The sequence below is a fragment of the Macaca nemestrina genome, chromosome 8, assembly GCF_043159975.1.
Source record: "Macaca nemestrina isolate mMacNem1 chromosome 8, mMacNem.hap1, whole genome shotgun sequence".
In the NCBI taxonomy this organism is placed as follows: domain Eukaryota; kingdom Metazoa; phylum Chordata; class Mammalia; order Primates; family Cercopithecidae; genus Macaca; species Macaca nemestrina.
This window is the reverse complement of record NC_092132.1, coordinates 38875768-38891458: the sequence shown is the minus strand read 5'-3', so window position 1 is coordinate 38891458 and position 15691 is coordinate 38875768. Positions and strand designations below refer to the sequence as shown.

Here is a 15691-nt window from a genome sequence, read left to right as displayed (position 1 = left end):
TCTTAAAAGTAGAGTTGCCAAGTTCAAGTAATCTACTCACAATTTAGGGAATCATTACATATTGCCAATTGTTCTCTAAAAGATTATGTCAATTTACAAATCCAGTCAACTGAGATTGACCATTTTTCTGCAATTGCAGGTATAGGTATTATGTTGAAAAATAAAAATAAAAAACACATTTAAAAAGCAAGTCATCGCATCCTAAGTGTTGAATGGCAAGAATATCCATTCTTCATGGTATGTAACCAGCCCACGACACCTTTCCAAACCCTTTCCCGAATATACAAGATCCTATAACCCAGCAAAGATGCAGTCTCACTAAAATAGTATAAAGAGAGTTCTGTCTTGTCTTACTAATTTGATTAATTTAGGAGAAATGACAGGAAAATTCCTATAAATTGTCCATTGACATTCACATGAATTCTCTTCCTTTGACATTTTACCATTCTACATCAATATCACTTTCAGCAAATAATGTTTTACATGCAGATAGTTTTACAATGCCCACTTAAATTAATTCTAAACTGTTATGAAATCCATAAAAAACCCTTGTGGAACATTTGTAGCTTGTATAGTAGTCTCCCATTATGGAATCAAATGTGAAATGTCTGTGTGGGAGCTGTTTTCCTAAGGTAAATAGATTATTATTTATATCTCTAGGTGCAAATGCTTTTAAATAACCAGAACATACAGCATCTGAATGTGCCCTTACATAATTTTCACAGCTGCTGCATTCTTGTCCGTGCACTGTCGTGGTGCGGCTTTGATGCTTTGATCTGAGTTTGACCCCTAGCCATGATTCTTGCTGGTGTTTTTATCATCCACTCTTAATGTGAACAATAAATCTGATAATATCCAGTAGTGCTTCCTTATGTTCTCTGACTTTGACATTCAGAAAAATCATTAATGCTGCTTCCACTGTGTCTACATCTCCATACTTGAGATTTTTTTCCCCTTTGAAGATATTTTAGAATACATAGTCCTGGAAGTCCAGAACCAATGACTTTGTACTTGCTGTATTGCATAGTGTTCTGCCTTGTACTTGCCATATTGCATAGAGCTCAATTTGATATGATCAAATGATGATTACCAAGAGCTTTAGATATGATTTCGCTCTGTGAAGTAACCAACATGAACGATTAGGAAGGAGGCTGAGTGATAGAGTGAAGATTGGAGGGGAAAAAATTGAGAATTTAGAAAGATAAGTAATGGAAACTCTATCTCAAATTGATTTAAATAATAGGAGAAGTTCACAGGCACATGTGCCTGAAGTACAGAGGTCAGCTGACTTGAGATTGTTCTCTCTTCTGAAACGGTGCAAGAAGAACCCTTTTCCATCCTGTGAGAAGGACCCTTTTTCATGCTGTCTTCATTTCATGACTCTGCTTCCTTCCTGCTGACTCCATTTTGTGCAGGCTTCCTACCTCATTGTCCCCAAATGCCTGTCTTGTTGATACTCAGGTTTCTTCTTGATTAAGCTGTCCAATCTAAATAGCCAGCATTCTACTGTGAACAGTTGGGAACTTAAATCTCACACATGCTATCTTATTCACATTCAGCAAACAAGAGCACAGGTTTTTCATTCTCAAACAAAATTACTGAGTTTTGACCTAAACAAATCACCCTAGAGCATTTGCCCATTCTATACCAGTAATGCAGCTGGGTATGGGGTCATGCCAATTAGCTTAGACTTGAGTCAAAGATTCTAATTCAGAGGTCAAGCCAGCTACCCTTGAAGCACAAGGGACACATTGTTCCAAAGGGTTGGAACCAGTAAACAAATGGAAGTGCTACCACCAAGAGCAAGAGGAATATATGCTAGGTGGCCAAAAAGGCAGATATCCACCAGGGTAGCTACAACTAAATGAAACATTGGGTTTTACATTAGTTAGTTCAGGCTGCTATAACAAAATTATTGTAGACTGGTGGTTTAAACCAGAGAAATACATTTTCTCACAATCTGAAGTCTGGAAATCAGAGATCAGGGTGCCAGTATGGTTGGGTTCTTGTGAAGGCTCTCTTCCTTGCTTGTAGACAGCTGCTTTTTCACTGTGTCTTACATGATAGAGACAGAGAGAGAGAGAGAGAGAGAGAGAGAGAGAGAGAAAGCTCTGTGGTACCTCTCTGGTGCCCATCATGAAGGCCTGACCCTCATGACTTCAACTAAACCTAATTATATTTCAAAGGTTCCTTCCTTAAATACCATTGCCCTGGGAGCTAGGGCTTCAACATATGAACTGGGTGGGGGCCAGGGGTGTGGCATAATTCAGTCCACAGCATTCCTCCCCTGACCTTCCAAAATTCATGTCCTTCTTGCATGCTAAATATATTTATTCCATCCCAACAACCCCCAAAGTATGAACTCATTCCAAGATCAACTCTAATGTCCAAAGTCTCATCTAAATCATAGGGATGAGATGCGGGTGAGACTTGAATATGAATTCATCCTGAAGCAAAATTACTTTCCAACTATAAACATGTGACACCAGACAAATTATACACTTCTAAAATACAAGAGTGGGCAGGCATAGAATAGACATTCCCATTCCAAAAGGGAAAAAACATAGGAACGAAGGAAGGTATGATGGGTCCCAAGCAAGTCCAAAACGTAGCAAGGCAAATATCATCAGTTCTTAAGGCTCAAAAATAATCCTCTTTGGTTTGATGCCCTGCCCTCCAGGCAGAGATGGCAATGTCACTCCCATGACTTGATGGGGTAGCCCCGCCCATTTGGCCTGGGATTGCTGCCCCTGTGGCTCTCTGAAAGTACTCACTCTTTGAAATGGAGTAAGAAACCACTCTTCCCCCTCTGCCTATGATGGGAGTGGCAGCCCTGGTGATCTCTAAATCACCTTCAATATTATCCTTCTTTTTTCTTGAAGAATAGTGCATTTTCACAACCAAATAACTCAATGGTTCCATCCTATAGATTCCAAAAAGTCTGACAGCCTTCCTTCATTTTACCTAGCCTTCATCCCTTCAGTTCAAACTGGTAATGACCCCTATGGTATAATCCAATCTCTATTCTGGCTTCCGCTGGGATGGCTGATTAAATCCATTGTTTTCTCCATCTCTTTATCAAGTTATTATTAGGCCACATCTTTAGTGCTCTCTTCAGAAAAAGCTTTCTCATTTTTTCACAATATAGGTAGCCTGAAAATGTTCCAAATATCTAAGCTCTTGCATCTATGCTTAACAATTGCTTCTACAATTTATTTCTCTCTTCTTGCATTTTACTATTAGCAGTAAGGAGGACCCAAGCCATACCTTTGATATTTTGCTTGGAAATCATGTCTGCTGTATACTCAATTTCACCACATGCAAGTTCTAACTTTCACAAAACCCTAGAACAAAATTCAGCCAAATTTTTTTCCTTCTACATGACAAAAACTGCTCTTTGTCTAGTCTCCAGTAACGTTTTCTTCATGTCTGTCTAAGATATCACTAGAATCACCCTTTACATCTACATTTCTGCTATGCATCTCAAAATTCTTCCAGTGTCTAACCATTGCTCAGTTCCAAAACCACTTCCAAATATTTAAGTATTTGTTACAGGAGCCCCTTCTTCTTAGTACAGAATCTATTATAAGGAATTGGCTAATGGAATTATGGAGGCTGAGAACTCCCAAGATCTGTAGTCAAGCAAGCTGATGGAGACCCAGGAGAGCTGATGTGTAGTTCCAGTCTGAGACCAAAGGCATGGGAACCAGGAGAGATGATGATGTAAGTTCTAGTCCACCATTATTACATTGGAGATTTAAGAAAAGTGGGTGTTTCAGAGTCTGAAAGCCAGTAAAGATTATTGTCCCAGCTCAAGCAGTCAGTCAGGAGGGGTTCCCTTTTACTAAATCTTTTTGTTGTATTCAAGTCCTCAAATGATGGGATGAGGTCCATCCATGTTAGCAAGGGCAATATGGTTTACTCAGCCTATCAATTTAAATGTGAAATTCATCAAGAACCACCCCACCCCTGCCCCACCACAGACATACACAGAATAATGTTTGGCCAAATGTCTGGGCACCCCATGGCTCAGTCAAGTTGACACCTACAATTAACCATCACACACACACACACGCGCACACACACACACACACACACACACACGGGAAGCTTGAAGTGTATCTTATACTTTCAGAAAATAAATTCAAGGAAGAGTTTATGGAGTGAAATGCCAAAAGCAGAGATGCCATATTCAGTAATGATTCTGCTAAAAAAGCTCAGAAACACTGGTCAAATACTGACTTTTTGTATATATATTTGTTTTAATTTAATGAAGGACATGATTTGAAGAATCTAGACTAGATTGCTAATATATCCATTACTTCTTCAAATAAAGCCATTGTAAATGCTTGAGCAGTATTCTATTGCTGTGACTTGATGTTTAAGTTCTCTAAGAAGGGACTGTAGTGTAGCATTTTAAGATAAGTAAAGCAAGATTTCTTTATGCTTAAGATGCCTAATCTGAAGTACCCAGCTTTCTGTTGTGAAGACTTGAGAACCTATTTTTTATTTGGACACTAGAATGGGAAACTATGTAACCTAAAAGTATTCACAACATTTTCGCAAAAGTAAATTCTTTGAATGTTCTCCATCAGTTGATTCTGGGTCATGTGGCATTTAATAGGTAATTTTTAATTTGAAAAAAGAAAGAAAGCATTCATTCTTAGAAGAAATTTAGATGGCTTCTGGGACATCTGGTTTCAAGTAGCATGTCACTCTGTACTCTCAAATTGCTATATTAATTGGCCTACAGAATGGGCTATTTAAGATTAGCTATTTAAATGTTGGGAAATGGCTACTAAATATAGTGATTTTAATTTGGGGGTAATTAATGGTGACTTAATCTTCTAAGAATAATCAACAAAATCCAGCTACTTCTGCCAGATAGAAGCAGTAACAGTTAGGATACTAATTTTGCTCCTATAATAAAGCCCCAAACTGTTTATTTTTGTCTCACACAACACTCTGAAGATAAGTAACCTCCTGGGCAGATTTTTTGGTATCAAGGGTAGATTCTCCTAATTCCTCTGGCTTCCTTAATATTCAACTCCCATCTCTAGGTCTAAAAAGGCTCTCCTTTTTAGTACTAAACATGTACTCTTTACTTCTGATTTTTTTGAATGCCCATTTTTTAAAAGTTTGGGAAATACTAAAAATAAAGAAAGAAGATGACAGTCAACTACAATTCTGTTAGCCAGAGATAACCATTACGTTATCTTTAGTTGCTTCTTCTATGGCTTTTCTCCATGTGACTTTTCATTTACATAATGGACTCAGTTTTGCATTATTTAACCTGATATTAATAATATACATTTTTCTCACACCATTAAAATGTGATTCTCAATATAATTTTACATTTGCATTAATTTAACCTGTAGAAGTTCCAGAATTTTTTCAACATATTGCTGATGTTAGACTGTTAGAGTTTCCAGTCTCTATTAGTATTAATGATGCTACTATCAACATCTTTATGCACACATTTTGTCTGATTTTGTATTTATTAATAAAGAATCTTAAAGGTGAAATGGACTCAAATGGTAGGGAAATTTTGAAGGCTCTTAATCTATATTGCTAAATCACTTTCCAAAAAGTGTTGTGAAAATTTCTTTTTAAACTAGTTCTACTAGTTTTTTTCATATCACCCTCACTAGCATTTACAATTAAATAAATTTGACTCAGTTGATTAAGTGAAAATGGACATTCACAGCCCCTTGATGACTGATGAGACCTACTGTGGTTTCACATGTACCAGCAATGTTATCATGATTAAATTCTCATACTTTGATCATGTATTCATTTCTTGTTTTAATGCAAATATGAACAATCCTGCCTGACTGTGTTAAGCATGATAGCAGGTACAGAGTAAATGAAGATATCTCATTTAATGACCCCTACATTTAATGATATACAATTAATTTAATGACAGCAGTCAACTTGATCCATCCAAGAATCTTGAAGAATTTTTTTTTTTTTAAAAAAAGAGAAGGGACATTGAATTACTGATTACTGAAATAAATGGTACCTCACTTATGTGCCAAAGCTCATGCAGTTTTCTCAGAGGAAAGACTGTAAATTCTTATTTCAAAGCACATTAATTCTGAACCTAGATAAAATCCTAACACATTTGATGATATGATTTTCAAATACACAGCAGATTAAAAACAGCAAAGTAGAAGCAGCAGCAGACACATTAACAACAAATAATGGTCGATGAGAAAATGACAAAGAGAAGAGATAGAAATGTTTATAACACACACACACACAACCCTGAAATTATGTTTTTTAAAATGGTGATGTTTTTAATAATAACAGTGTTTAAGTAAATTATAGCTCATCTATTCAAAGATTATTAAGAAGTCCTTATATTATTTTTACAAGAACTTTTAATGTCACAGAAAAAAATCGCTTTTCTACTAAGGGGGAAAGCTGGATATAACTTTGCAGATAGAATTTAATTACAAATATGGTTTTAAAAGTTGAAGAGATATCCTGGAAGTACTGTTCTTAGGAACAGTAAGATTATTTTCTTCTTCTTTTTCTGTATCTTGTAAATTTTCTAAAATGTATATGATGTATTACTTTAATAAAGAAAATTTTTATGTTACTTTTAGAATAATCTGGAAATTTTAGGAGTAGAAATTATTCTTTTGTATGTTACTGACAAATAGAATTATACAAGTATTTGTGCTTATAATGGTAGCACAGTTATTTTTAAAAAATCAAATAGAGCCACGGGCTGTATTGCAGAAGACCTGGGAAAGTTATCTGTTGCTGAAGATTTTTATCTAAAGTAAAAATAAATATACAGTCTATGTAACCACATTAAAGTAAACAACAGAGATTCAAAACTCATAGTTAGGGGTGATTTTAAAAATCATTATTTAGGTATTAGTCTATTGAGGATGTCTCTTGAGTAATATTTAAATTATGTTTTATAAAATAATAATCATAGTGACTATGATGGCATTAGAAAGAAAATTCTTAAATTCAGTAAGTCAAACATCATCATATATTTAGAAAGAGTGCTCATGCTATATAAATATTGAAAACACTCTAGAAACCAAAATTACATTTCAAGTTGGTAGAACCCCAGCAATTTTAATCGAAATATTTTTAAATTTTATATACACTCATCTTGCATATGACAGTGGCATGTTTATGTAAATTGTTTTTGTAGCATCTCTCAATTCGAAGTTTTTTGTTTGTATTTGGTAGGAGTAACTTTCAACTACCTTTACTTAGAAGAATTTATAGTATTTTCCAGAAAATTATTAAATGTATGAGTTTTAATAATAGTCATTGGCAGACTTTCTAAACTAATAACATGAACAGTTAAACTACATTTCCTTCATGAAATTATAAATTACAATGGATATATATGTCAGTTTTTACATTATTGTCTCACAGACCCAAAGCTATCCTTTTTTTTTTTTTTTTTTTTTTTTTTTTTTGAGATGGAGTCTCTGTGTCGCCCAGGCTGGAATGCAGTGGCGTAATCTCGGCTCACTGCAACCTCCACCTCCCGGGTTCAAGTGATTCTCCTGCCTCAGCCTCCCGAGTAGCTGGGATTACAGGCGCCGTCGCCAACACGCCCAGCTAATTTTTGTATTTTTTTGTTTGTTTTTTGAGACGGAGTCTCGCTCTGTCGCCCAGGCTGGAGTGCAGTGGCGCGATCTCGGCTCACAGAAAGCTCCGCCTCCCGGGTTCACGCCATTCTCCTGCCTCAGCCTCCGGAGTAGCTGGGACTACAAGCGCCCGCCACCTCGCCCGGCTAAATTTTTGTATTTTTAGTAGAGACGGGGTTTCACCAGGTCAGCCAGGTCTCGAACTCCTGACCTGAGGTGATCCACCCGCCTCGGCCTCCCAAAGTGCTGGGATTTCAGGCGTAGCTACTGCGCTTGGACAAAGCTACCCTTTTCTGTTCAGCCTCGCGATGCTGGGGCTGAGTTCCTGCAACCCAAGTTTCTGCTTTGCCAGCAGCCACCTGCTAGGCTCTGCCAGTAGGGGCCTCCAGAAGGAAGCTGCAAGGCCGGAACTGGGAGGAGAAACTCACTTCAGGTACGCTTGTAGTTCCTGTATCTCCTCTCCAGCTACCCTTCCTTGCTGTGGCAACAAGGGTTCATTCCAGTAGCAACTACTGAATTCAGTTTGCAGTTTTTCTAACGTTTGCAGAACCAGCTCCATTGTACCCTCCTCTTCAGAGACGGCAGCATTAGCTGGCCGGTGCCCCTTTGTAGAAATCTGGGTTATGGCTTCACAGGACTAGGGGTGTCACATTTAACATAAAATTATAGGAAACCCAATTTGAATCTCAGAAAAACAACCAATAAACATTTAGTAGAAGTGTGTTCCTGATATTGCATATTTAACTGTGTTTACTGTATTTTATCAGCAGCCGTGTGCAGGGTCCCTTCTCTAAGCTTCTGTATTTTAATAATTCCAACCATTTCCCTTTACTCCCTAGCCCCTGAGTAGCTGTTTTCTGCTATTGCTATCTTTGTAATAACTTAGTGTCATCAACTTGATACCCACATTATTCTTTATATTCTGTCCTGTCTCCTGACAACGTTGATTGATACAGTAGAGTTTTTTAAAGCAGATACTGGGATTGACAAGATAATTTTCCTACCAGTTAATATTCCTATGTATAAGTTAATGGGGATACTTATATGGTAACTGTGATAGAAAGTATCCAAACTTTGTTTACCCTGGGGCTAAATGAGTTCATATATATAATATTTGTAGTTCTATGTGGTTCAGAGACATAAGTCATAGTAAATTCTTGTGCATAGCCTATCTCCTTTATCAACATTTTAAGGAATTCAGGACTTACTATGTATACTGTGTGTGTGACTGTAAAATTGTGACAGGAGGACAAGAAGAAAAACAACTTACAGATTTAATGTGGTTGTAAAATACAACAATTGTTAATTTGTAAAATAGATTAATTTCTAGTCCACTTGCATCTGAGTTCTAGACTCTGGACACTACTTTCATTAGTTAGCAAAATACTCAGCACAGCCGGTTGTATATTCATCATCTCAGTGGCATTTACATGGTGTTTGCATTGCTCTTATCAAGTTTATCCAGGCTTCCTATTTACTCTTTACCCTGTTCCCACACTGTTCCAACCACTGCTATAGTGGCATCTTTGACTTTAGTGACCACCTAGGTAACCTCACTTTTTCTTTTTCTTGCCTAGTATGAAAATATACCCAATACCATCTTCTTTATTGCTGACTGGGAATGTCCTCTCAAAGCTCCTAAAATTCTTGACGCTCTCCCTTTTTTTGCTTTTCTCTAGCTGGACTATTTTGATTATACCTTTCTGAACTGACTCTGGGTTTCTGGCTTGCCTCAGGCCACATTTCTGGCTTACAGTTTGACTTTCATTGTAATTCCCTATTTATGGCTGTAGTTGGTTGTACAGTGATCACTTCAAACCCATCGCTTCCTGCCTGAAATCCTGTAATTGCTAGTGTTTGACATTCGAAACTCCTTATCCCTGATTTGCCTCAAACTTCTGGTTCTCCTGTGTGTCCTTTCATCTTACCTGGGGACCTGGATTAGCTCTGGCCTTGCTGCTTTCAAGGCCTGCTTAAATAAATGAGCAAGCTATTTCTAGCTAAATAAAATGAGCTGGAAAGAATAGGCAGAACTGGGAGAATTAGGTGACTATTTCTCCATGTCTGATTATCTGCGAGAGTGCAGGGAAGGATGTTGCAAAGCCTTGGGACTAAGCTTGCTGGCGCTGGAGCATTTTCTTGACTCATCTCATGCGCTGCTCATGAGAACCCCACAGGGTAGGCATCACCCTTTCACCATCCAGACATAAGAAAGAAGGATTAAAGCTTAGAAAGGTTAAGTAACTTGCTCAAAGGCACACAGTAGCTAAGGAGGGGAGCCAGGAATTAAATTCAGGCTGTTTCGGGTCCCATTTTTTTTTAATCACTATGCTATATGTGCTTGATTTCATATAATTGAGCCCTCACAATCTGTCTAGTTCTGCAATTCAGTGAGGTTTGGGGTAGTAATGATTGGTTGCAAGTCCAAAAAGTTTCACTGGTCTCATGGCAGCAGAGCAAATGCTGTTATCTTCCTAGGCTCACAGCAGAAGCATGTGCATTCTGATTGACCACACACTTCCCGCCAGCTGCATAAAATCACTATTCATGATTTAGATTGGAAAGCATACTGATGGCCAGCATTTTCTTCCTGTGTGTGATTGACTGGCAGCTGTGACTCTAAATGCACAGAACTATAGGCATGAGAATAATTTCAACAAGTATCCTTTAAAGCATTATATCTTTTTAAAATCATCTTAGCCATCTTTAAGTGTATGGTTCAGTAGTGTGAAGAATATTCACATCATAGTAAAACCCATCTCCAGAACTGTTTTGACTTTGTGAATCTGAAACTCTATACCCATTAAATCACAACTCTCAAGCCTGTAATCCCAGTACTTTGGGAGGCCGAGGCGGGTGGATCACGAAGTCAGGAGATCGAGACCATCCTGGCTAACATGGTGAAACCCCGTCTCTACTAAAAATACAAAAAACTAGCCGGGCGTGGTGGCGGGCGCCTGTAGTCCCAGCTACACGGAGGCTGAGGCAGGAGAATGGCGTAAACCCGGGAGGCGGAGCTTGCAGTGAGCCGAGATCGCGCCACTGCACTCCAGCCTGGGTGACACAGCGAGACTCCGTCTCAAAAAAAATAAAAAATAAATAAATAAATAAATCACAACTCTCCTTTTCCCCTCCCTACAACTCTTTTGTTTCTATGAATTTGACTACTTTATATACCTAAGAAAAATGGAATCTTACAGTAGTTATCTTCTTGTGACTGGCTTATTTCACTTTACATAATATCCTCAAGGTTCATCCATGCTGTAGCACATGACAGGGTTTTCTTTCTATAACTGAATAATATTTAATTGTACATATATACCACATTTGTATATCTATTCATTAATTGGTGGACAAGTAGTTTGATGCCACTTCTTGGCAATAGTGAATAGCACTGCTGTGAACATGGATATGCAGATATCTTATAGAAACCTTGCTTTCAATTCTTTGGAATTCATATCAAGAACTGAGATTATTGGATCCTATGGTATATATTTTTTTAATTTTTTGAGGAAACTGCATACTGTTTCCTATTGTGGTAGCATTATTTTACATCCCACCAATAGTACACGGCAGTTCCAATTTCTCCACATTCTCACCAACACTTGCTGTTATCTGTGAAACACTGTATCTTTTTCTTTTCTTTAATGATGCACTATAATTTTTGTTTCAAAAAATATATGACTTAAGCTAATATTTTGTGAGCAAAAATGCAGGGCCAACATATTTAAATATTATCCAGGCTTCTAAGTGTGTTCACTTTCAGAAGCTAAATATTTTCCTGAACATTCCTTAAGTAAATGAATAACTTGCTCTTTTGAACTTAAAACACATACTTGTTTCTTCATTCCTGTGACTACCACTGTCTTACCCAGCATTGAAAGCTTCTTAAAATTAGTCAGAGGAAGACAAGTGGGAAGGTGTAGACTTCTCACTTCAATAGTCTGCTAAAGATGGAGAAAAAATATGGTGCTATTCAAAGACAGTCTATACTTAAAGATTTAGAGTTTTGGATGGAAATAACCCGGTGAAATAGCAAGAATATTTGAAAGAGAACTTGACAAACCACTGCTGCAGAAAGCTGAATTCCAAGGAAGTACGCCCAATATCCATGAAGCTGAGAAGTAAGTTTCTGAAATCATGCCTTTCTATTTTTTTTTTTAATTTCTCATTTGCCTAAAAAATGTCAACCACTTGTTGAGGCAAGCAGAGTTTTGCTACTGGAACATATAAATTAACCAAATAAGAGTATTATGTAAATAACAGTACATTTGTATATTTGTTTAGTGACCCTTTTATGGAGTATTAGAAATCACCAACTTTTGACTTTAAGAAAAGAATATTAATATGTGTGTTGTCAGTAATATTTTGATTCTGTGATTTTTTTTTTTAAAAAGAAAACCTTTAAAACATTTGTCTTATTTCTATTAATGTCACTTGATTTTTCTGGTTTCCAATTCCTGCTTCATTCATAGAAGCTTCTAGAAGTAAATGTCTTTTTTCATTTTAAACACGAAAGCAGATGAATAAAATGAACTTCTAGTACATTTAATGTCACACTTACTGTGAGACAACCATATTGAGATTCTCAAAAAATTGCTTGTATGGAGAAAAGAAGATTATCATTTTTAGGGCCAGGCATGATGGCTCACACCTACAATCCCAGCACTTTGGAAGGCCAACGCAGGCAGATCACCTGAGGTCACAAGTTCAAGACCAGCCTGGCCAACATGGAGAAACCCTGCCTCTATTAAAAATACAAATATTAGCTAAGTGGGGTGGCGGGTGCTTGTAATCCCAGCTACTAGGGACACTGAGGCAGGAGAATCGCTTGAACCTGGGAGGTGGAGGTTGCAGTGAGCCGAGATCATGCCACTGCACCACAGCCTGGCAACAAAGCAAGACTCTGTCTTGGAAAAAAACTAAAAAAACAAAAACAAAAAGAAAATTATCATTTTCTAGCCAGTGACTAGTAAATTTTCTAAAGCTATCAGATAATTTATAACAATAATGGATTTAAAAAACCAACAAGACAGATTTTTTCTATTGACATATATATATGACATATATATTCATATATGTATTCATATATATGTCTCATATATATATGTGATGGTAAATACTGATCAAAATCCAGAGCAGCTCACTTGGAGAGAAAAATTACAAAGACCTATTAGGTAAAACAAGATTATTTGGAATTATAGGAGTAAGAGTTAAGAATAAACTAAAAACAAAGCACTTGTTCTTTCTGGCAGCTGAAAATAGCAAACCTGGGGACAACAAAGTTTTTCTTCCCATATTCCTTATGCTGGTTAGCTAGCATGATGACTAAAACAGAAATGTGCCTGCCATTGTAGAGCTTCCAATTATTTCTTTTTGGTAGTAGTATTCCACAATGGAGAGCATTAGATAAAAATAGGCAGTCTTTTACAACATTTTAATTTAGTCTTTGTTAATGTTAAAGAGACAAATTCCTTATTGAATTTCTGAGCAAAGCTTAATAATAATGAAGTTAGAGGAAAAACACCCACCACATTTTATAAAGTAGTGAAAAAATCTTATTAAGCAACAGAAGTGTTGTTTTTCCTGTTTTTAGAAAATAACCACTGAAGCTTATCACTTGAAAAGCAGACTTATTTTGCAAAGAACTTACTAATTTATAAAATAATGAGACTTTGGAGAAGCATCTTCCTTATCAATTGTCTTATACGTTTCAGGGACGTGATAGAACAAACCAGTGTCACAGTCTCTTGGCACCACTTTTAGGATATGAATACATTTGGCACCCTCCCCACGGTGTTCAGCCTTGGGGTTCTCACCCAAAACTGAAACAAAGTTCTATTTCCATAGCTTCTCCACTTCTATGACATAATGTAGTTGTGCTATCTTAAACTTATTCCTATTAAGTTTGTAGTTGTTAGGAGGGATTTTTTTTAAGACTAAAGTTATTTGTATCTAAATATATAACTTTCATAAACAGAGTATTAATTAGAAAGTATAGTTTTTCCTTAAGCTTTAAGGACAATTCATAAGTCTAAGTATTTTTATATAAAATATAGTCACTTGATTCCACTGACTCGTGACTTTAATGGATTAAGTTCCCCCAAAATTTACTCTCATTTACAAGCCTATTAAACTTCTTTAAATACTTCAAACTAGGTTTCAAATTTATATGACTTTTAACAAACACTTTAAATGCCTGATGGGGCAAACTTAAAATGTAATAAGCCAGTGCTTGCTAAACACTTAACCTCTGAAAAACTAATAAATCAAACCTATAAATGTAGTAAATTAGAGTCTTCTAAGCATTTCAAACATCTTAAAATCAGGACTGGAAGCAAGAGTTCCAGTAAAAGATGGTGGATTAAATGCAACCATTAAGGTCTGTTCCATTTTCATCCTCAACTAAAATGACAGTAAAGGGCTTTTCTAAGGAGACAGATGCCAAAAGGACCAAACCAGAAGAGGAGATAACAGCAATAAAATTTCGTAGGTTGAAGGCAGATAATTTAGCAGACCCAAGAAAGCTAACGCTAACAGTGGGAATAACTGAGAAGCACCCAATTTACAGTGTGGAACTCCTGAAAGTAGTTGATGATGTTGAGTATTTTAAAAAGTAGGAATAAACATAAAACTAAAGTATCTTTTCAAAAAGCAGATTGACCTAGGAGAGAAGATTTAATGTTACTGACATTAAGAATTCTCTTAGGAACAGCTCAATCAGAGCATGCTACAGTCAAGACTGCAGTCACTTCCTCACTTCCAATCTGCTTTTTTAGTGTCTCATTCTTAAATGGGAAATGTATTGAGGTTCAACTCCTAATATGAGAACACTGACTAAACCAAGGACACAGAAAAGAAAAATTGGAAGGAACAGAAAATATTTGGGAAGAAAGAAAACCGTCTAAAGAGATTCTTAGCATTCTCAAAAGAATAAAATATATTGTATCCAGAAAACCAAAATAGCGTGATACAAAAAGGGATATTCAGGAAACAAAAATCTCTAGGAGGTTAAAAGTATAATTGCATAAATGAAAAACCCAGTAAAAGCTTTGAAAGAAATCTTCCTGAAAGTAGAAAAAGGATGAAAATAACAGAAAAAGTAGAGAAACCTGAGGGCCAGTCATGGAACTCCATCATCCAAACAGGATCTCCAGAAACAGATACCAGACTTAAAAAAAGAGAGGGGGGTTGGGAGGAGGGGGGTGAAAAGTCAAAGAAATAATATGAGAAAATTTCCCAGAACTGCAGGACACGAGTTTCCAAATTGAAAGAGCCCAGTAGCAAGAACAATGAAAAAAAGTCTCCCACTTAGGCATATTATCATGAAATTTCAGAAAACTTGTTTCAAAGAAAAGATTCTTAAATCATCAGGGAGACATATTCATTCAATGGATCAAGAATCAGAATGACATGGGACTTCTGTAAAGCAATACTAGAAGCTGCAAAGTAATAGAGTATGCCTATAAAATTTGAATGGTAAATTATTTCCTCTCAATAGTTTTACTATCATTATAAATCAACTATGAGTAGAATAAAGCCATTTTCATATAGGCACATTTTAAAAATTTCCCTCCCATTACAGTTTCTCAAGTGCTGCAGCAATATGAGAAAGAAAAAAAAATGGAATCCAATAAATAGGAGATATCCGTAAGGAAGAAGTGAAGGGAATCCCACACAGGGTAATTCTAAGACAGCTATGCCACATGAAAACAGTCTAGGCTGATGGAGGTCAGAGAAAAGAATTCAGAGTGGTTGGCTCTGGGGAGTAGGAAAAAGGATGGGATTGGGGGGGATTGCTTTGTTTTACAAGTCAAGTAGAACTAGCTATTTGCTTCTTTAGTTTATGTGGAACTTTGATAAAAATTAAAACTAAACTTATAAAGAGACAAAACATAATTTAAATATCATGTCAATTAGAAAACCCACTGTTCCTCTATAAACCCAACTTGAATAATGGTTATGTCTTCATCATCTCTGCACTCTTATGGTATACTTTCCTGGGGTGAAAAGTTGCTTATTTGACTAAGGAGACTTTTATCATCATCTCCAGGCTACAACAGCAA

At 36.6% G+C, this 15691-nt stretch overlaps 1 protein-coding gene across 5 annotated transcripts in view; it reads left to right on the top strand.

Moving 5' to 3' along the window:
- The window catches only part of LOC105475999 (oxidation resistance 1), a 469579-nt gene that overhangs the window by 284391 nt on the left and 169497 nt on the right, over nt 1-15691 (top strand). The window contains exon 1 of one of the 5 annotated variants that reach the window (XM_011731547.2): nt 11527-11749. The exons of the other annotated variants lie outside the window; for them this stretch is intronic. Coding sequence (XP_011729849.1) covers nt 11737-11749 — 13 coding nt within the window. The 5' untranslated portion in view covers nt 11527-11736. Of the gene's footprint in view, nt 1-11526; nt 11750-15691 lie in introns of those variants that run through there. 5 annotated transcript variants of the gene reach the window in all.